Source organism: Rhinoderma darwinii, chromosome 10 (genome assembly GCF_050947455.1).
Source record: "Rhinoderma darwinii isolate aRhiDar2 chromosome 10, aRhiDar2.hap1, whole genome shotgun sequence".
NCBI lineage: Eukaryota > Metazoa > Chordata > Amphibia > Anura > Rhinodermatidae > Rhinoderma > Rhinoderma darwinii.
In genome coordinates, this window is record NC_134696.1 from 17,859,841 (window position 1) to 17,882,922 (window position 23,082).

Consider the following 23,082-nt stretch of genomic DNA (forward strand, 5'->3'; position numbering starts at 1 on the left):
CATGATGGTGCACATTGTCAATATTACATAGTGGCGAGACTTTTCATTAATATGATGGAGAATCCGAATCCGTGGCATGATCCGGAAACCTTTGGCCATTGTATGATTGTATGATTGTAGACCTTATCTCTATTACATGATGGAGGCCTTGTAGATGTTACATGATAGTGAGTATTGTAGATGTTACATGATAGTGAGTATTGTAGATGTTACATGATAGTGAGTATTGTAGATGTTACATGATAGTGAGTATTGTAGATGTTACATGATAGTGAGTATTGTAGATGTTACATGATAGTGAGTATTGTAGATGTTACATGATAGTGAGTATTGTAGATGTTACATGATAGTGAGTATTGTAGATGTTACATCATACACTATTACACATATACATTACCACACACACATACACACACGCGCACACACATAGATGCTCATGTAGGCAATTATGTAATACAACAACCAGAGCGCACAGCTCCCTCGCCGGACAGATGTGACAGTCAAGAATGAAGCTAAGGAGCCACCTAAGGCCACAGTGTAAATTATATTATGAATATTCACCAGGGGCCAGTTGTAGGCAGGTGAGCACCTTGAATCGTCTCGCACCTGAGTCATCAGAAATCATCTATCCTTCTCAGATGGAAAAAGTCATTAAACCAAGTAAAGATAGATAGATGTAGGATGTACTGATCAGCTATAGACTACAGACATCAATGCCGTAGGGGCCAATAACAGAAAATTTGGAATCTACAATCTGCACCTTGAAGTGTTCAGCATCACGTCTCAGACCTCATACAAGATGCTCATAGTTTATATCTTTCATCCGTCCCTGAATACCAGATATATCAGCATTTTATACACTTCTAGTACTGCTCTGCCTGTGTAATTGTGCCCGTATTTTCTGCCAGTTCTGTAGCTGTACCATTCTACTCAAGAACCAGGAAGCTCAGGATGAACATGGGTTCTATTAGACTTCTGCTATGCGTGGAATCGTTGGAGGACGCAGAACATTTGAGAATACTGTGGAAGATTTTGCAACCGCTCTCTCTGACAACGCAAATAATATATAATCTGTGCACATTGAAATCAACGGATCTTCTGTGTAAGACATGGGCGTGCCGGGTCCTCCAGAGTTAAAGTCGCCTCTACGACCCCAGGGCATTTGGAAATGGGTGGTCTTAAGCAGACAAACCCTTGAAAAGGATTGTCCGGTCTTATGTAAATAGAGCTTAATCGTTGTAAAATGAGAAGTTATGCACCATTCCATTTACTGACAGCAAGCAGTGATCTGGAAAGGATGAGAAACAAAAAGTAATGATTAAAGCTTCATGTGCATAAGAATCCCTTTAATGTTATTAATGATTTCCCTCCGTATGGACCATGAGTCTGATACAGCGATATGAGGTCATTATGTACCAGGGGAAATAAGCCGTGTCGCACAGATCCTCGGATAATATTTCCAGATATTTGCAACTTTCACTCAATCTCCTTTTCTGAGGTGGAGAACAGAGTCATAGCCCAGAGATAACAAAGCAGAGAGCAGTTTGTAGGTAGAAGATCATTTGCGGGACTTGAATTAAAACTTGATTTGGTGATGTCATCAGCGTCACCTTTCAAGCTGCGGTAAAGAACATATTTTTTCAAAAGTCTGGCATCCATAGTATCACATCCTCCAGAACACAGGTCATAGAAAAAAACCTGGATCAAAAATTACCCAGGACCCAATGGTCCAATCCCAGTTTTACATCAGGTACATTAAAGTACTTGCCAGACTATCAGGACTTCTGGACTATCAGATGTAGTAGAATGACCTTGTATGAAGTGTTCAAGAATACAATGATTATATGAACTAACATGAGATTTTAAAATTCCACCCAAATTACTTTTTAGGACATGTTCAGACGAGGCGGATTTGCAGCAGATTATTAAGTCTTTGCTTTTTATAGCTTTTTGGTTTATTTAGTGCAGGAAACGGTGCGGAAAATAACTTGTGGAGTGGAATTTACACTCCGGAGCGTGCCTAGTCTGTTGCAGAGAAGCAGCGGATATTCACTGCGGATTTCAGCCTTGATTGCAAAGGCTGAAACCTGCGGCAAGTCCGCTGCGGAATCTCACGTCTGGAAGAAACCTCCATGTACAAATTTTTCAGCAGTTTCGTTGAGTAATTGCTGCCAAATTGTGGCAAAATCCTCAGCGGAAAATTTGCGCCATCTCTGAACGTGCCCTTATTGCTGCATGATCTACAACAAAGGTAGAAGAATATTCTAGTTATTATAGATGCCCCTTCTTAGGGTTGTCACCTTCTTCCTTGTAAATTCAATTACTTGCCTTTCAATTCTGTCTATTCAGCAATTTTCTGGTAATATCTATGTCTGAGTAAGTTGTGTGCTCCAATATGGCCATTACTACAACTCCACATGGGTTGTCGTAACCCAAATTTTCCAGACTCCTATATTTTCCATTCTGGACTCCCTTGGCGGAGCTGCGATGGAAGCCGGATTTGACCCAGCTTTCCCAGACACAGACACATCTAAGAAACTGGTGAACATAGGACAATTCAATGATTTATATTTAGTGGGGATTTTTAAAAAATGTTATCTTGTTTACCTACTACAATCAAAAGGCCAATATAGTTGCAATATATGTTATACGTCACCTAGAAGGTCCCTGATCTACTGATCAGACTAATTTTTTTTTCCATTTTTGGTTTTGCTTGTTCAGATATTACTCTGCTGATCCTACAGAAATGCTACTTTTCTTCCATAATAGGGTGATTAGGGCTGATGGGTCATTAAATAGTCAATCCATTCCTTTATTTGCCCTTTCCTTTCAGTTCTGTGTCTACATCCCCATAGGCACTTACACCAATAAACAAAGTGCACTCACCCCTAATCCGTCGTCATTGCCTGTCACTGTAATGCTTAGAACACACATTATCCTGGTCCGGTAACCCAATCTCTTTGATGTCTGGAGACCATAACCCCTGGTGCGACTATTCTCCTTGTCACAGCCATGTCATGGGAAAGAATGTGTCCTGTTCAAAAATAAACACCTTGTAGATGCTTTACTTAAAACCGTGGTGCATTAGCTTTATGGATGTTTGTAGGCTTCACACTTATTTGTTCACATAGGTAAAGATCCCTGAGAAATGACCATCAAAAGTTTACCACAATAAAGGGACCGTGATGGGGGTGTAATGCACCCTTCCCTATGCACTTGGTAGAATTTCTGGAACTTTTGAGAATATCTATTGGTCCTAAAGACCTGGTAATTAAAAACAATAATTCTTCCCCAAAATCCTTGTGTTGGATATTCCAGCTGAATGGTGGATGAAGATTTCCATAAAAGAAGATATTGAAATGTTAACCAGAGTAGAGAAAATTCCACTATCCTGTCCCACCAAAATTCTGTGGTCTATTCAGCAGCATGAGAATGTAATTTCTAAAAACAAAATCTTTTTTTCTTACAGTAGTTGTCTGACTTTTAAAAAAAACATTCTCAAGTACCCTGTTAAGGAATTCTGAGATAATCGAGGAGGGTTCCTCATTCTGTATCTCCACCAATAAGCCGGAGTACAGAATGGCTACATAGAGCTGGATGACCCAGTACGGTTGTGCATTACATGGACATTTGGATAGCCTATTAATTTTAATATGCACCATGTAATGCTTAATTTCACCTGTGGTGGCACTGCAGGGGAATTGAATACTTGCTGCGGTGTTCCCCCTACAGATTACAGTTCATCGCTGGGGATCTAGACAGTGGGACACCCTGTGATCTGCTTATTATTGTGGACCCAAAAAGGGATTGTAAAAAGTGGACAAGCCCTTTAATGAAACCAAAACATGTACATGTGAAGATACCCTAGTGGCGGCCATTACAAAGTTGTCACCCAGCATCTATTATGTTCTGGGAAACCAAGACAACCTAGAATATTAAAGGCTCATGGACCTGTAGTACTTTTAGATGTTCGAGGCTGTGTAAATAGTCCTTTTTTTTTTTATATGACACATTTTGCAAAGTCTTTCCTGCTCTTTAGACTCTCTAAGGGTGCAGCTTGCACTGAGTAGCGCTGAGGTATTCCTGTACTTAGAGGGTGCTCACAACAAAACCTGTCATTCAATCCTCTGACAAGTGTTGACCTGTTACCAAAAAGGTAAAAAAAAAAAAAAAACACCCTCAGGAAATTTTGCAAATGACTCCAAAGTGAGCAAGTCCTTTAAGAGTCCTGTAACAAGATCTTTCCAGTGCTAAGATGCCGCTGATGCTTCAATCCCTCTTACCTGTGTGTTCTTTTTTTCCCTCCTCCCCTTTCCTCCTTGTCTGCAGTCTCAATTCAGTTTGCTGAATAACACCATGGATCAGAGTATCGGAAGCAGAGCAGCCTCCACCAGTCCCTACAACCCCGACCACAACTCGAATGTCCCCACACATTCCCCCTACTCCCAGCCCAGCTCCACCTTTGACGCCATGTCTCCAGCACCGGTCATCCCATCCAACACCGACTACCCAGGATCCCACAACTTTGAAGTGACGTTCCAGCAATCCAGCACGGCTAAGTCAGCGACGTGGACCGTGAGTTACCCATCTCTTTACTTCCCCTATAGAAAATAATCATGTATCTTGTATTGTAAATTGGGGGAGATGCAAATTGGTGGAAATAGTTTTAAACTGGTTCTGATACCTCCGACACCACTAAGTGTCCACCATATTTATAAATTAGGGATGTCATATATCACACATAAAAGTCTATGGGTCATAGTCGATGGGTCTCATGTCTAACATATTATTCTTGAGACATTTCGGGACATCTGTCATGTAACTGAGACAATTTTGACCCATTTTTAGGGTTTCAGATTTGACGTTGAGATGACACTGGTTATATCTGATCCCGGGAGTGTGAAATTTATTGAAAACTTTGCATATAAAACTTTATTTGTATAGACTTTTGTATACAGATGACTGAAAAAAGGACGGGACAATATAACTTTGGGATGCCACTTCAGATGAAATGTATATTTTTGGGTCAGAACTTGTATAAATAAAGGTTGTTGAAAGAAGCGGATGAAGATGCCGATGGAGGGGGATACAGAAGTTGCAGTCATACCGGGCCCTACAGCCTAAGGGCCAATACCACATTCGGGGACAGCAGTACTATAGTGGCATGTGATGGGGGTCCCTGTAGAGATTTAGCATTGGGTCCCTGGAGCTTCAGCTATGTCTCTGCATGGACGCTCTGCTCTGTATGTAAACAGTGAGATCTCTGGAGCTGCCCCGAGATCTGCTCTCAGGGACCAAATTACTGCAGGGTATATATTATAAGTCAAATTCTATTTATCCAGTATCCAATAGTCCAGTATAGAACCATGGGACTGTGCTCTATTCTTTATAGTAACTTGGGGGACTCCTTTCAGATAGTTAAAAAAAGATGCACCATACATAGACACAGCCCATCTCCGTAGAAATATAGCAGAGCTGGGTTTATCATGTGGCGCAACTCTCTGTGACATCACCGTGTGTTTTCTGTGGTTTTACGGAATTATCTTAATAGTCAGCTCTGCTACATCTGTTGACCGCCATGTTATATAATGAGGGATGTATAATGTTACAAGCTTGTACATACAGGATGGACACTGGTGTCTGGGGGTGAAGTGAGTCTTGGTTTTCAGGGGTAGTGGAAGCCCCGCAAATATAGCAGAGCAATCTCTGTGCAGCGCCAAAGGGTTTGATCTCTTTATATCGCCCTTTCATTCTGGAAATCAGTGGTGGTCCGAGATGAAAGACTCCACTAATGCTGTCTTCTCACCTTCATCCATGACAGATCAGATGATCATTTTGACTGGATTTCCCCTTTACCTGATGTTACCGAGTGCAGAGACATCCGTAGTCCCATCATGGACTAGCAGCCAGTCATAGAGGACAGTGGGCCGCGGCGCCGCCATATAGTGCCTGTCCATTGGCCAACAGTTAGCAGCCCTAATACAATTTGGTGGGGGGTTGGGATGCTCTATGTTCACACTGGGAGTTGAGACGTTGCTCATCATCATTATAAGGCAGACAAATGAGGAAGAGGAGAGGAGTGAAGCACGCAGGAGCGTTAGTTACTAGTGACTCGTTGCTTTATTCCGCTCCTCTTCATTGGTCGGCCCTATATGACAACTACACCGAGTACCAAATTATTATGCAAATGTTATTTTTCGCTGATTTTCCTAAATAGTCGATGCAAATGACAGTCGGTATGATCTTCAAGCCATCAACCGTTGGAGTATAATGCAAATTTTATTGAACAAATCTCCTAATGATAACAGATTTTTTTTGTTTCACATTATTATGCACAACAGAGATCAAAACATTTTAAAGGTTGTAAAGAGACTAAAATGGTCATTTGTTGAATTTGCAGCATCAGGAGGTCATATTTACAGAAATCAAAAGCTCTTTCAATCCAAAAAAACTTAGCAGGCCAAGTTACATGTTAACATAGGACCCCTTCTCTGATATCACCTTCACAATTCTTGCATCCATTGAATTTGTGAGTATTTGGACAGTTTCTGCTTGAATATCTTTGCAGGATGTCAGAATCGCCTCCCAGAGCTTCTGTTTTGATGTGATCTGCCTCCCACCCTCATAGATATTTTGCTTGAGGATGCTCCAAAGGTTCTCAATAGGGTTGAGGTCAGGGGAACATGGGGGCCACACCATGAGTTTCTCTCCTTTTATGCCCATAGCAGCCAATGACACAGAGGTATTCTTTGCAGCATGAAATGGTGCATTGTCATGCATGAAGATAATTTTGCTACGGAAGGCACGGTTCTTCTTTTTGTACCACGGAAGAAAGTGGTCAGTCATAAACTCTACGTACTTTGCAGAGGTCATTTTCACACCGTCAGGGACCCTAAAGGGGCCTACCAGCTCTCTCCTCATGGTTCCAGCCCAAAACATGACTCCGCCACCTCCTTGCTGACGTTGCAGCCTTGTTGGGACATGGTGGCCATTCACCAACCATCCACTACTCCATCCATCTGGAACATCCAGGGTTGCACGGCACTCATCAGTTAACAACACGGTTTGAAAATTAGTCTTCATGTATTCCTGAGTCCACTGCAACCGTTTCTGCTTGTGAGCATTGTTTAGGGGTGGCCGAATAATAGCTTTATGCACACTTGCAAACCTCTCGAGGATCCTACACCTTGAGGTTTGCGGGACTCCAGAGGCACCAGCGGCTTCAAATACCTGTTTGCTGCTTTGCAATGGCATTTTAGCAGCTGCTCTCCCAATCCTATTCATTTGTCTGGTAGAAACCTTCCTCATTATGCCTTTATCTGAACGAACCCGTCGGTGCTCTGAATCAGCCACAAATCTTTTCACAGTATGATGATCACGCTTAAGTTTTCTTGAAATATCCAATGTTTTCATACCTTGTCCAAGGTATTGCACTATTTCGCGCTTTTCGGCAGCAGAGAGATCCTTTTTCTTTCCCATATTGCTTGAAACCTGTGGCCGGCTTAATAATGTGGAACGTCCTTCTTAAGTAGTTTTCCTTTGATTGGGCACACCTGGCAAACTAATTATCACAGGTGTCTGAGATTGATTACAATGATCCAAAGACCCTAAGACACAATAACATCCATGAGTTTAATTAAAAAACTAATAATTAAATGTTTATGACACTTAAATCCAATGTGCATAATAATTTGGAACACGGTGTACAATCTCGCACTTTTTTTTTTACCTGCAGCAAGGCGGCTGTGATTGAAAGCAGCGATCCCCTACTGAGGTCTGAAGAGTCTCCAATCCCAATAAACCCTAAAACACCACGATTGCAAAAGGATTATTATCGGTAACCAACAATTTATGGCATATTTGCAGCATTTGCAATAAATATCTGATAGGTGAGGATCCCACATTCTGAGATCTCCACCGTTTTGGAGAACAGGGGTCCCGTGACCCACATTGTACAATAGAAGCTGAGAAACGGGCACTGCAAAGTGGAGAAGCGTTTTCCCCCCTTTGTGGCCGCTTGGCTTCTTCTGCACAACGGGGTCATAGCACCTGATTTGATGGGACTCTGACCTATCAGACATTTGCGGCACAGCATATGAATATGCTATAAACGTCTGTCATTGGACTACCCCTTTGAAAAAAAAATGTAAAAAAAAAATAAACTTTATTGAGTTTACATCACATGACCACATATTTATTTATTTGGTATCTCCATAACTGTAGCAACCTGTACAAATGTTATTTATGGTAAACAGCATGAAAAAGCATGAAATCAATATAAATCAAGCGCTCATGTATATGTTCAAAACGGCGCCTAAAAAAACATCGGCATAAAAATAAAAAAGTTATAACTAGTGGAGGGGGCAAAAAACAAATACTCTTTAGGTCTTTAAGTGACCCTGCTAGAATCGGACTGCAGGGGGTCTGGTGAATGGATATACAACCCCTTTAAGTCCATATGTGCCGACTCTTACCCTGGAGCATTAGCGGTCACAAGGGGTGTAGGTGAGGATTGCATGGGCCCTCCATGTGCCCCACACAACTAGTTCTTTTAAATGTGGGGGGGGGGGGGATCTGGCAGAAGAATCTAAGTTGAAGCTGTGCTGGCAATGTCTCGCCACTCTGTATTATCACGATGCAGGAAAATCATGTTTCCTAAAAGTGATAGAAATAGATGCAATTATTAGCAAAACAATTACCATTCCATTGCCATTCATGTGCTTAGGTTTTTGAAACTAAGAAGGGTCCTTTCTTCCTTAGGATGCCCCTAGCTGGATCGTGGGAACAGAGTTGTCACGCCTTCTCCAAGTCCCGTCCAAGTAAATATATAGACTCCTCACGGTCTAAGAAAGTCCTGCAAACATCACTGCTCCCTATGGATCCTATGACTTTATTAAGTAGGGAGCAGTGAGGTTTGACAATACTTTTCCCACGCTCTTGCTGCAGACAACAAAGATATCATACAGTTAGGGGGCAAAGAGACTCTGCCGATCGCAGCTGCACGACACAGTTCAGCACCGTTCTCTTCTGTTTCGAGGCTTGTACCAAGACACACTCTTTGGGAATGGCGGGATCCCATGACCGTGCCATGTGGCGCTCACCTGTACTCCCCATTCTATGTGTCTATGGCTGTATGTTTGAGTCTATGCACCTGTTACCAATGGATGTTGCTGGAATGGCTGTACCTACTAATAAGAGGGGGCAAATACTTGCCATGCGGTGATGTATGGAAGTGTTCTGTAACTTAGAAGCTTCGGAATGGTAAATATTTGGCCAGCAGCCCGGAAACTGGACGGTCCCAGGTCCTGAGCTCTGATGACATCACATGGACATTGTATATACGGCGTTGGTTTGGCGCTGGCTCCTCCTGACAGCACGGCCAATATATGTATTTGTTTTCTCACATTGAGGTTAACAGGTGACTGCTCCAGTGATTTGTGTTTTTCTGCCTGAGGCGCGGTAAGACAAGGCACCTCTGCAGAGTTGACATGAGGAAAATCCCACTTCAAAGGCCATGACATCATAGCTAAGACTGAATCTAGAACGCCTGCCTTTGTGTTAGGACCCGGTGGCATCCGGTACATGGGCAAATAACACGCTCTGGATGCCTCCGTATAATAGAGATTTATTTTACTGGTTAGAAAGATCAACAAATCGGAGACAAGTAAAGTCACCGTCTTATTATTATCCTTCTACTTTCATCTGTCGCTAGGAAAGCTGGGTGACAACCAATATGGCTGCCATAACCGCTCCCACAGAAGTTGTCATTCAGCTTTTCTAGTCTCCTGAAAAGCAGCACTGACTGGTTATTCAGTAACACACCGCCCGCTCCTGTTTTAAGGACTGGATTGTTGCAGGGACAAATGGGGCAATTGCCCCCAGGGCCGCTATCATTCCACCACCAGGTCACCATAAAACAAACACCAAAGCTATAGAGAAAAGCGGGGCCCAATGGGTCTGGAGTAGCTCCGGTATTATTTGGTCCTGTATGGTGGTATTGTGTAGGTATTGTATAGCACTGTTATGTGGGCACTGTATGGCGATATTATTTTTGCACTGTATGGTATTGTTGTCTAGTGAGGACCAAACATCATTTCTTTTTGGCCAAAATCAAAAATAAATTTGTTTAAATTGATTTGCGCCCAGAAAAAAGCACAACTGACCCATTGTATTAAAGAAGACCTCCAGTGGAAACACAACTTTCCATATCTGCACCCCCCACCCCCCCCCCCCCCCCCCCCCCCCCGACTGTATACCTCTCTACACTTCTTTTATATATACTGGACTTACTTTTTGAACTACTGCCTTGTCTGTGCTTTTAAAAGCCTCCATCTTCATTCTTAGTTTTCCCCGGCTTTCTCTTCGTCTCTGCTTTGCTATCAATTTTATGATGCTTCAGCACAGCATCACACGACCGGCTAAAGACCATACCAATTCTGCCTGCTGGGGGACACTGTGATTATCATTCTCACTATATTCTCCAATATAAGCTGAGAAACCATAAGTATACAGACAGGGAGGCTGCACTATATTCTTATACATTATACCTGTGTGACAGGAGCCTGTCTATGATGATAGAAGTTTCTGCCCCCCCCCCCCTGTGCAAAACTAATGTAATACAGGAACCGCTGAAGCCCGTGATGGGTGACACATATATCTCCATAGAATCAAGCAGAGAGGAGGTGCGGCGGGGGTCGGGTTATGGTTGGGGGGGTTAGCGTCAGTTCACACGTTGCATAAATACCTTGGATTTTCCACAACGGAATTAGTTGCGGAAGATCTGCAGAATAATACAGTAGCAGCAAATTGTATGAGATAAAACAAATCTCATCCACACGCTGCGTAAATACTGAGCGGAAGAACCGCTCAGAAATTGACCTGCGGTGCAGATATTTTTTCCGCAGCATGTCAATTGTATTTGCGGAATCGATACTCATTTGTTGAGGGTTTTTCACATTGAATTTAATGGGGAGATCAAACAAACAAACAAATAGCAGTTGTTGCGTTTATTGCGGCGGAATCGTAAAAAACGCAACTCAGAAAAAAACCAAAAACATACTTACCCAGAAGTATACTTATAAAAGTATACTTAAAAAAAAAAACATACTTACCCTCCAGGCCAACCTCCTGGGATGACGGTTCATCCCATGTGACCGCCACTGCAGCCAATCACAGGTTCCAGCGGTCTCCTGGGATGAAATTTCATCCTAGGAGGCCGGTCCGCTAGCAGGCCAGCTAAATGATCAGCAGTTTTCCGCGGCGGACACAGTTTGGTGCGATATTTCGCCCGGAATTCCCTGTGGCCACCGGGCCGGATACAACAAACCTTCTGATGGCAGCAATAGTCACACTCAATTGTATTCTCTTCCTATGCCAGTGCTCAGGGGTGCCCAAAGCACCTTCAGAGACACCTCTATGTGGGAATGAGGGAACAGGAGGGTTGTAGTCGATTTTTATGATATACAGGGCCCATGGAATGCTGGATGACAACCTTGGTGGCCACTCAGCACAACTGGACAGTTGGCCATTTATTTATTAATGTTTTAGGGGTAAATGCTCCTGATTTCACCCTCCATTACGACGTTTGGGAGCAGAAGTAGAACTTGAAGCTCTTGGGCCCCAATGCAAAACCGTGTCCAGATATAATACTAGGGTCTGTCTTTGTATGTGACAGAGGGGGCTTTGGGTCTCCCCTGGGCCCAGGTGCTGCGACCTCTGCCCCCTACAATTACGCCCATGCTTGGGAGCGATATGTTCTGGTTTGTTTGCCGAGCAGGTAGTTGGGTTTGAATATGTTTGGCTGATAAATTATTTCTGATGCTAATGTGGAGGGATGGAGGTGCTGCAAACACTGTAAATGAGATTTTGGCACCTCGGCTGTGTGTAGCGCCTCCCCCGAGCAGTGCGATTCTGGCCATACATGATGGGACATGCAGATCCGGGGTTCTCGCTAGGATGTATGAGGACGGGAGGCTGCACGGTCTTGTATCAGGCTTCACAGCGCTGACTGTTTATCCTTTCAGTCAAGATTGTTTTATGAGCGTAATCTTTATAAATACAGTGCAAACAGTTTCCGGCTTTATCATTTCATGGTCTGGTCACTTTCAAAGAGTAAAGGCCAAGGGGTGAAATCCACAGATCCCTGGAGATTATACAGAGATGTACTTAGTATTAGGAAAATGGTTGGATGGATATGAGATAGATAGATAGATAGATAGATAGATAGATAGATAGATAGATAGATAGATAGATAGATAGATAGATAGATAGATAGATAGATAGATAGATAGATAGATAGATAGATAGATATGAGATAGATAGATAGATAGATAGATAGATAGATAGATAGATAGATAGATAGATAGATAGATAGATAGATAGATAGATAGATATGAGATAGATAGATAGATATGAGATAGATAGATAGATAGATAGATAGATAGATAGATAGATAGATAGATAGATAGATAGATAGATAGATAGATAGATAGATAGATATGAGATAGATAGATAGATAGATAGATAGATAGATAGATAGATAGATAGATAGATAGATAGATAGATAGATAGATAGATAGATAGATAGATAGATAGATAGATATGAGATAGATAGATAGATAGATAGATAGATAGATAGATAGATAGATAGATAGATAGATAGATAGATAGATAGATAGATAGATAGATAGATAGATAGATAATTCCAGTGACCCCTTGTGATGTGATTAATTTTCTTATCTATTATGATATAATAAGTATCTGTATTATTAATAAGGAGATATGAGTATATATATATATTTATATGACTGGTCATGTTTTGTAGGTTGGTTATGGGGTAGGTCTTAGGATCTGCTCTTGGAAACCTGAGAATACTTGGGATGTTTTGGGGTGTAGTTCTTGGTCTGTGCGCTGGGATAACACAGCAGGTGCCGGGCAACATTTCATCGTGTAGACGGATGTATTGTGTGCGGGTGAGACTTGTGCTGTATACACAACAGAGCGGGCACCGATTCTTATATCCTGCTGCGAGGGTTTTTCTATACAACAACCTGTATCCACAGATCGTCCTCACATCTCATCACCGGATCATTTATAGCAAATTCCAAACATAGGAGATGAACATTCCCACCCAATATGCCACAAATGTTATACACCTTGTTCCTTATCAATTCTAGGAATCCAATATTTACTTTTTACTTTTGTAAATTTTGTGCTGCAAGGGCAATTTTCAGTGCCATTCCTACGGCACATACAAATAATCATACATAGACCTATTACCCAAAGCGTGGAGGGACGTAGTAGAGGGTTCTTCCTCTCTGCAGGCTCCACAAAATGGATGAGGAGATAGTGGGATGGGTGACAACCCACTGGGTTCTCTAGACCCCACATTTGGGGGTATGAGCCATTACGTAGATGGCGCCATCTAAAATGCAAAATAAGGTGAAGGAATGCACTTTAAATGGACCCTAACTTCCTGGGGGTGGAGGGGCGTAAGATAGTGCCCTATATGTTGAGGAATCTGTCCCTCTCAGCTGATTGGTCTGCAGAGGAAATGTGATGATGTCTCAAGATATTCGTATATGGACCTAATCTATGTTTCTATGAATGTGTCCTTAATGCACGTTCACACAGCTTGTGGTTGCGTCACAGGTACAGATATCAATGAGAAAAGGAAGATCAAGCTTTTCTTTGACCTATTAGCTTTGTTTACATTCACAAATATCCTTACAGGGTATGTACATAATATTTTTTATATATAATTCATCTAAATAAAAAGTAGAGTCACTGTGTACATTACATTACTTATCCTGTACTTATCCTGAGTTACATCCTGTATTATACTCCAGAGCTGCACTCACTATTCTGCTGGTGGAGTCACTGTGTACATACATTACATTACTTATCCTGTACTGATCCTGAGTTACATCCTGTATTATACTCCAGAGCTGCACTCACTATTCTGCTGGTGGAGTCACTGTGTACATACATTACATTACTTATCCTGTACTGATCCTGAGTTACATCCTGTATTATATTCCAGAGCTGCACTCACTATTCTGCTGGTGGAGTCACTGTGTACATACATTACATTACTTATCCTGTACTGATCCTGAGTTACATCCTGTATTATACTCCAGAGCTGCACTCACTATTCTGCTGGTGGAGTCACTGTGTACATACATTACATTACTTATCCTGTACTAATCCTGAGTTACAGTCTGTATTATACTCCAGAGCTGCACTCACTATTCTGCTGGTGGAGTCACTGTGTACATACATTACATTACTTATCCTGTACTAATCCTGAGTTACAGCCTGTATTATACTCCAGAGCTGCACTCACTATTCTGCTGGTGGAGTCACTGTGTACATACATTACATTACTTATCCTGTACTGATCCTGAGTTACAGCCTGTATTATACTCCAGGGCTGCACTCACTAATCTGCTGGTGGAGTCACTGTGTATATACATTACATTACTTATCCTGTACTGATCCTGAGTTATAGCTTGTATTATACTCCAGGGCTGCACTCACTATTCTGTTGGTGGAGTCACTGTGTACATACATTACATTACTTATCCTGTACTGATCCTGAGTTACATCCTGTATTATACTCCAGAGCTGCACTCACTATTCTGTTGGTGGAGTCAGTGTGTACATACATTACATTACTTATCCTGTACTTATCCTGAGTTTCATCCTGTATTATACTCCAGAGCTGCACTCACTATTCTGCTGGTGGAGTCACTGTGTATATACATTACATTACTTATCCTGTACTCATCCTGAGTTAAATCTTGTATTATAGTCCAGAGCTGCACTCACTATTCTGCTTGTGATTAGATCATCTATTGTGGAGAAAATATGGGAAATTGGGTACCAGCTTTGCTGAAATCAGACAAGGAGCACACCAATTTTTGCTTTGTGTTCAGAAACAGTCGGCAAGCTTGTCATCAGACACATCCCTTAGCTCTAGTAATGCAGGGGGACAGATTTAGTAAAGATGACACTTTTCAGAATGCAAATAACCAAAGCAAGGTCTGTGCAGACATTAAACCAACAGGGAGTGCTGTGAGAGTTCAGCTCTGAAGCCCGCAGAATTGTGAATGCAGCTCTGGAGTATCATACAGGCTGTAACTCAAGATCAGTACAAGATATGTAATGTAAGTACACAGTGACTCTTGATGCAGATGAATTCTATAGACTACCTGTAAAGTGATGTTCTGAGGTGGACATGTCCTTGAAGCGAGCAGGTCTTGCCTATGACCAGTACATTCCCGTGCTTACCTCCGTTTTTTCAGGATAACACCAAACAAGGTAAAATTATTCATGCTGGTTACTGTACCCTTCAGATATGTACTGCAATCCCTGCATTATTTCCAGGATCTGTCGTAACAGATTCGCTCAAGCCAGTTAACGGTATTTGCGGTTTGCAAGATCCTACATGCCAGAGCCGAATGACAGACACATTATTATCACCGCCGTGGCGCTATCTTGTCCGAACCTGTCCCAGGACACAAATACAGCTGCCTGGTAGGAGTGCAAAAAGAATTAACAGCCTGCGGCTCCATCCCTCTCTTCTTGGTGGCTTTTGCTTGGATCTAATGATTACACTGAAAGGCAAGTTGAGTTTAGTCGTCTTTGCACAGACTGGAATGTATTGTACGAGGGGGAGGGGAGGGGGTGATGGGTGGGAAAATGTAATTGTTTGGGCAAATCATTTCCTTTCAAGAAAAAAAAATGTAAAAAAATTACCCAAAACAGACAAGTCCAGACAAGGGCCGAAGATAACTGCGATGTTATCAGCTCCCAATGTGTTAGGACACAACAGCTAGCGGATCCACAGATGCCCCGCCGCCTCGGGCGCCTTGTTTTTGTAGGGGCGAAAGTGAAGTTTGTGTTGAGCTAATGCATATCGATAATTGCGCTCAAGTGTCGGGGAACTGGAGACGCTCCGAACTTGTCTCTCGATGATGGAGTCACGTCTGACGAGGGTGAGCCTCTATGGCCGGCCGAAGATGTAGAGGCGCTCCATCTAGGCTTTCAATGTCATAGCCCTGTATCTACATACCCTGGGCAGGGCAGAGTTTGCCCCTGGCCCCCTAGCTACGCCCCTCCATTATCCATCATTAGGAATGCTATCATCTTACATATTATAGTCAAGTTCCTTTAATCCAGCATGTTTATTTCAGTGGGGAGAGGGGGGATATGCTGCTGCCCGACTCCTGTGATAGCGGCTTATCTCCCACAGGAATAATGGATCGGGCATGTCACAATGTGGGGGTCAGTCTACAGGTCTCAATACACATGAGATTATCGTCTGATCCCTGCGATATTGGCGCGATCTGACGACTTTTGACCGGCTGCTGTCACCGTTTGGTTTTTTTAAATTGGAGGAGTCTGATATTTGGTTATTTGCCTCTGGTGTTGTGAGATTTATTTTGTGCTGGAAACATGCGCCAAATTATTTCTGGACTAATGGTTACTGGATTATTAGGATTTCAGGATTGTTCTATCATTGGCTGCCAGATTGAAGAATTTTTACTGTATAAATGATATTTTATATGTTATTTTGTATTATATTACATTATATTGCATCATAATTGATAGGATATTTCTGTGCCCACATCAGATTATAAATATATACAATGTAAAAAGTTGCAGCACTCCAGCAAGGTCCAGTGAAAAACATCTGCTGTTATTTGCCGATCTTAGGGCCTGTTCACACCAGCGTCGGGGTTCCGTTCATAAGTTCCGTCAGACCTTTCCGTCAGGGGAACCCATCAACGGAAAGGCAAACGGAAACCACAGCTTCTGTTTGCATTACCATTGATTTCAAAGGTAATGTTTCCGTTGCTAATAGTTTCCGTTTGCCTCCGTTCCGTAAGGTTTCCGTTTTTTTTGACAGAAACAATACCGTAGTTGATTGCGCTATTGATTCCGTAAAAAAACCTAATACCTTACGAAACGGAGAGAAATAGAAAACATTAGCAACGGAAGCATTACCATTGAAATCAATGGTAATGAAACAGAAGCTGTGGTTTCCGTTTGCCTTTCCGTTGATGGGTTCCCCTGACGGAAAGGTCTGCCGGAACTTATGAATGGAACCCCGACGCTGGTGTGAACAGGCCCTAAGGTTCCAAGCGACGTCTATCTATCTATCTATCTATCTATCTAATCTCATATCTTTCTATCTATCTATCTATCTATCTATCTATCTATCTATCTATCTATCTATCTAATCTCATATCTTTCTATCTTTCTATCTTTCTATCTATCTATCTATCTATCTATCTATCTATCTATCTATCTATCTATCTATCTATCTATCTATCTATCTATCTATCTATCTATCTGATCAATATCAGATTGGTGGGGTCAGCCAATAGAAGGGGCCGTGGCGCTTCAGCAATCACTACCTCCATGTCATTGTTTACAAGGCACAGCGCCGTACATTTGATAGTGGCTGTTTCTGGTATTGCAGCTCAGTCCCATTCACTTGAATGGGACTAAACTTCAGTACCAGACACAGACACTAACCAATGTACGGACATCAATGTAATAGTTCTGAAAAAAATTAAGAAAAAAACAAAACGCTTTAATGCATTCCTAAGACTAATTTACATGGAAAATTAACTTTATTTATAACAATCCCTTAGATTTAGAAATTAAAGTTAATTTCCCCCCTAAAATAAATGTAAGTATTCCAGTTACTTCTGTGCGTGTCAGTCTTCACTGTAATTCTGGCATTATAGTTATGCACCAGGCGGCTCAGGATGAACAGTGTTCTGGTTCTCTTGCCGACATGAGAGCGCTGCTGTGAGTACAATTGTAGAAGAAGACACCAAAAAGTGACAGAAGCAGAGTCTTATCATTGTGGGGAAGCCTGGACAGATTATGGGGACGATTATAAAACATGACTGGAACTCCAATCTGTAGGTGATAGGTTATATTCACACAGTGCCGTTTTGGTTCAGTATTTTGGTGCAGTTTTTTAAGCCATAACCAGGAGTTGATTTAAAAAAAAGAGAAGTAGAATATTTCCTATAAACGTCCCCTCTCTTTACGATCCACTCCTGGTTGGGGCTTCAAGAACTGCATTAACAAAAACTGCATTAAAACTGCACTGTGTGAATAAGGCCTAGGTGGAGCGGATCCCCCTGACCGTTTTAACCGTCCAGCCGGTCACTCACCTGAACATCTCACATTAATGACATCACCAATCATCACTCATAGCCCACAGATGTGTCTGTCCCTGTTTAGAACTACAAGTCCCAGCATTTGATTCCATCTACAGCGCTGCTTATAGTAGCCCCCTCCACCTTTACTACTCAAGCGTACAGTAGCCATATGTCCACTATATCTGATAATCCGGCACCCATTCCATTAATGCCGGATTAAAGGAATTGTGCTGTATTTGGACTGCAGAGGGGGGGGGGGGGTGTAGAGCGTAATCCCAGCCGCCATGCTGTGCACCCTGCTCCCCCCCCCCCCCACATTATATACATCCTTGTCATGTTGTTGCTGAGGATGGGGGATCTGTCGGGACTTGATGGGGTTGTCGGCACAGACATGTTTGTGTTGGGGTTGTGCGGTGTGTATCTCCTGCAGGCTACACTATTCCTGCGCAGCAGAGCTCTATCCGTGTCATAGAATGACTGCATGACTTACCTCCGAGCCCCCCGCAACACACGGCTCCTCTCCTGGAAAGTTTTATATCCCAGACATGTCCAGGATTGTCTGGGAATGTCTACATGAAAAGGGACCATTGACAAGACCTGACAGCCTGGCAGCACCTGGACAGGAAGAAAATCCCCCGACCGCTGACATCACAGACCCAGCGTAGTCAGAGATGACTCCGGCCATATCTGGTCCCATTACAGCTCCCTCAGGGTGATCTCCCAGCTTTCCCAGAGTCCTGAATGGCAATGATACGTCCGCCAACCTTGTAACATTCCGTTTATCCGGAAATATTCGTACCTTCAATGTGATAGAAGAGTATAAAAAGCTTTACCCGTAAGGACAGGGAACCCCTACTAAGAATATTGACAGCGGTCAGAATTTCCGGATTATCGGATGCCGGAATAAAAGTATATTTCTGTAAATAGAATTGCTTGGCCTCCACTTTGTGGTGATCTAGGCCCTGTTCACATCTGCGTTGGAGGCTTCGTTAGGGGATTCCATCACAGATTTTGCAAAAATACCGGAAACAATAGAACTACTTGCTGCATTATTGTTTCCGGTAAATCCACGGACACCCCGACAGAAACCCGACGGTACCCATTAAAGTCAAGGGCTTCCGTCGGGCACCGCTTGTCTCCGTTATTCAATGGAGCCTGCGCTTCCGCGTTTTTGTTGCTCTGCTCCTCTGCTGCGCTAACGTTTCCAGTATTGTTGGCCAGATCTGCAATGGAGGCTCCGCGGCCTCTCCAATGCAGGTGTGAACAAGGCCTTATGGCCGGGTTCCCACGGGTCCTCTACGCTGCGTAAAAATCACGCAACGTGTCTGACCTGGAACCCGCAGTACATTCCGTCTGAAAAATCGCACCACATTTTGGTGCGGTTTTTGGAACAGAGTTTCCGCTGCGGAAGAAAGCGCTCATACTTACCCCCTCCGTCTTCGCTGCGCGTAATCCGGCCTCCGATGATGTTTGATTCTGCAGCCAGTCATTGGCTTCAGCGGTCACATGGGATGAAACATCATCCCAGGACGCCGGACTGCAGGAAGAAGCAGGGGGTTCTGGCTAAGCATGATTATTTTTTATTCTTTTCCGTATTCGCGTTTTTTTTCGGCGTAATCGCTGCAAATACGCCGCAAAAGTCGCAAAGCTTGGCTTTCTGTTGCGGGATTTGCATCCCCATTGAAACCCGTAACGGAAAATCAACTAAAACGCAGCATAAATTGACATTAAATTCTGCACCGCAGGTCAATTTATTAACGTTTACGCTGCAGGTTTTTTTCTGCAGCGTGGGCATGAGATTTTCTAAATCTCACCCACTTTGCTGCTGCTGTAAATGCTGCGGAATTTCCACACAGAATTCCGTTGCGGAGATTCCGCAGTGTTCACTGTACGTGGGAACCCGGCCTACATGTTCCCATATTTTATCCTGATGCTTCACTCCTGAGGCCCTGTTCACATCTACATTGGAGGGGCCTCAGATTCCGCTGGAAATATCAGGGAAAAAATAGCGCTATAGTTTCCGGTAAATCCAAGGACACCCCGACAGAACCCGTTAAAGCCAATGGGTTCCCTCCAGCACCGCTTGTCTCTGTTGTTCAATGGAGCCTGCTGCATTTTCGTTGTTCTGTTCCTCTGACGGAGCCGAAAAACGGAAAGCCGCACTCAGGTGTGAACAGAACCTGACGTATAATATCGGATGTTGCGTCGTCCGAATTCCTCTAGTCACATCCAACAGAGAAATATTTTGTGAAAACCTCAGGTCGTCCTGCAACGTCTCCAGATCAGATACGTCTAGTGCCCGTCCAGCTGTAAGCTCCTCGGCCCGGGGCCAGGATGACACTGCGGAGGCTAATGGCCAATTACCTGCTATTACATGTGATGTAACGAACAGACAGGAGGGAGATTGACAGCTGGAAGAAAAAAGAGACACCTTACCTGCGCTGCCTCCGCTTGTCATAGATGGAAACAGGACTGCGCTATTGCTTCCGGAAAAACGACGGGTCTGGTGCACAACAGACACAAACGGAAACCACGGGCACCGGATCCGCCACCATTGAAATCAATGGTGATGGAAAAGTTTCCATTCGTGTCAGTTGTGTCTGTTCAGGGTCCCGTTCTGATGGAAACCTCAGACGGAACGTCAGAACGGGACCCCAACGCAGATGTGAACGAAGCCTTACAGATGTAGCAGAGCTGAGTTTGTTATTTACTGTTTCTTCTGTGCACAATGATATCACAGGAAGGCTGGAAACACACATGCAGTTTTTGAGTCAAAGCCAGAAGGGGATCCCACAGGACGGAAACATTTACCGTAAGTCCTTGATTTATACTTTCCTGTCCTTCTGGATCCACTTCTGGCTCGAAAAACGGCACGTGTGATTCCAGACAAAAAGATAATGCAGTAGATTTACCTGCAGTCCTATGTAAAACCACAGATTGTGATATCGGGGCATATTGTGCCAAATGACATACTTAGCTCTGCTGCATTCACCGATTCTTATTAAATTCTTTTTTTTTTTTGGCTTCCCTTAATGACTGTATAATAAGAAGCTTGTCAACTTTCTCATATATTTTGTGTTCATTTTCCACCATTTTTAAGATTTCTGCTTGCTGTCTGTGAATTTGAACATTCTTCTTTACACCCAAATGCTGAAAACCTGTATAGACCTAATACATCTCACAGCTGAGATTGTGTCACAATTGCATTCAGTCTAGAGAATCATCGGTGAGATCAAAACACAAAAGCAGCACAAATCACTCTCCTATCCTGACACTTGAAAGAAAAGGACAATTCAAGGATTTATATTTATAGATTTAGGAAAAATGTTCCTTAAACTAATGGCTTTTGTTTTTTTTTTTACCCTTCGGTGGTGGCTGCACCATTGAAAAACAATTTGGTATTAATAGCGCCACCATTAATAACAGGTGATAGACGGTACTGCATGAATGGCATATTTTGCAGATTTGCAGTCTGGCAGGGTATGACCTTCCAATGTACTATTATGTGTATGATGCTGATGTCAGTGACAACATATTATCAGAATCCTGTTTTTATCTGGTGCAAAGGAAAAATGAAGAAATTGTTTATAGCAACCAATCAGGTTACTGCTCCCATCCTACAAAAGTTAAAAATCAGAGCCAGGGCCTATTACCATCCGGATCATACCAATATTCCCAGATGAGTCGTCCACTTTCCGAGAACTTCTCAAATGGATTGTTCAATGACTGGATGATTCAACCTCTGCAAGACAGTCCAGCTGTTAGGCCTTGTTCACACAGTGCAGATTTGCTGCAGATTTTGGATGTATTTTTTTAAGCCAAAACCAGAAACAGAACCTAAAAAAAAGAAAAATTTTAAAGGAAAGACTTATAGGTCCGTTCTCCTAGATCCAATTCTCGTTTTTATTTAAAAAAAAAAAAAAATGCATGCAAAATCTGCAGCAAATCCGCACGGTGTGAACGAGGCCTTAGAGAAGCTGGGGTTCCAGGTTCAATATATGCAGGCCATAGACTGCAGTCTTGCTCCGGCCAAGCCTAGAATCCTTAAAGGAATTTTCCACTTTGGATAAGATCACTATATTGCAATCTTTGCCTGACAACGATTTAATCACTGAGCGACTTGCTCTGCGGGGACCGTCTGCGATCTGCTGTTATACCTGATAGAAACTTGTAAAATACTGTAATCAAATTCAAAACTGCATTCAAAAACTAACACCACACCTGAGATCTCAACATGCTCAACACTGCTGCATTACATTCTGGGAGATGTAGTGTTATTCTTTATCACACCATTGTATAGAGAGCCTAGAGTAAACACTACATCTCCTACCATGTACCACAACATGTACTGTACCAGCAGGAGGCGACAGTGAGATGTCAAGCTTGTGCTAAGAAGGCAGCAGAATTCTGAATGCAGCTTGGGATGTGACTGGAGTATAAAACATGATGTCACACACAAGATCAGTACACGATAGGTATCAGTATGCAGATTTAACCAGTAAAATGATGTCTATAAGTGGAGCTACAGGAGCTGGATGATATAAATCCTCTTTTTGACTAATGTATTAACCCTTTATATGCCCTTATATGGACACTATAGGGACCTTCTTGTGTCCTACGTGCCCCATTCATTTCCAGTGTCTCCATACTTGCCCTGGCAGGATCCGAGTGATGATCCAGGCAATGTCTCTGCTCCAGGTGAATATTTGGGATCATCTATAAGACATAACACTTGTCGTGACCCCTCGCTGGTGAACTTTACTGTAATATAATATTTCTATACCGGTTTTAGCATTTGCAGTACATCATTTGACAGTAATGAAGGAGCCAAAATGACAAAAACACAACATTTGGACTAAAAAAAAAAATCTATCCCCATTTATGGAAACAGAACTAA

The 23,082-nt window shown here is 42.7% G+C and overlaps 1 protein-coding gene across 2 annotated transcripts in view; it reads left to right on the forward strand.

Moving 5' to 3' along the window:
- The window catches only part of LOC142661816 (tumor protein p73-like), a 74,573-nt gene that overhangs the window by 24,465 nt on the left and 27,026 nt on the right, over positions 1–23,082 (forward strand). For both annotated transcript variants that reach the window (XM_075839411.1, XM_075839412.1), the window contains exon 4: positions 4,330–4,575. In XM_075839411.1, the coding sequence (XP_075695526.1) occupies positions 4,330–4,575 (246 nt within the window). The remainder of the gene's footprint in view (positions 1–4,329; positions 4,576–23,082) is intronic.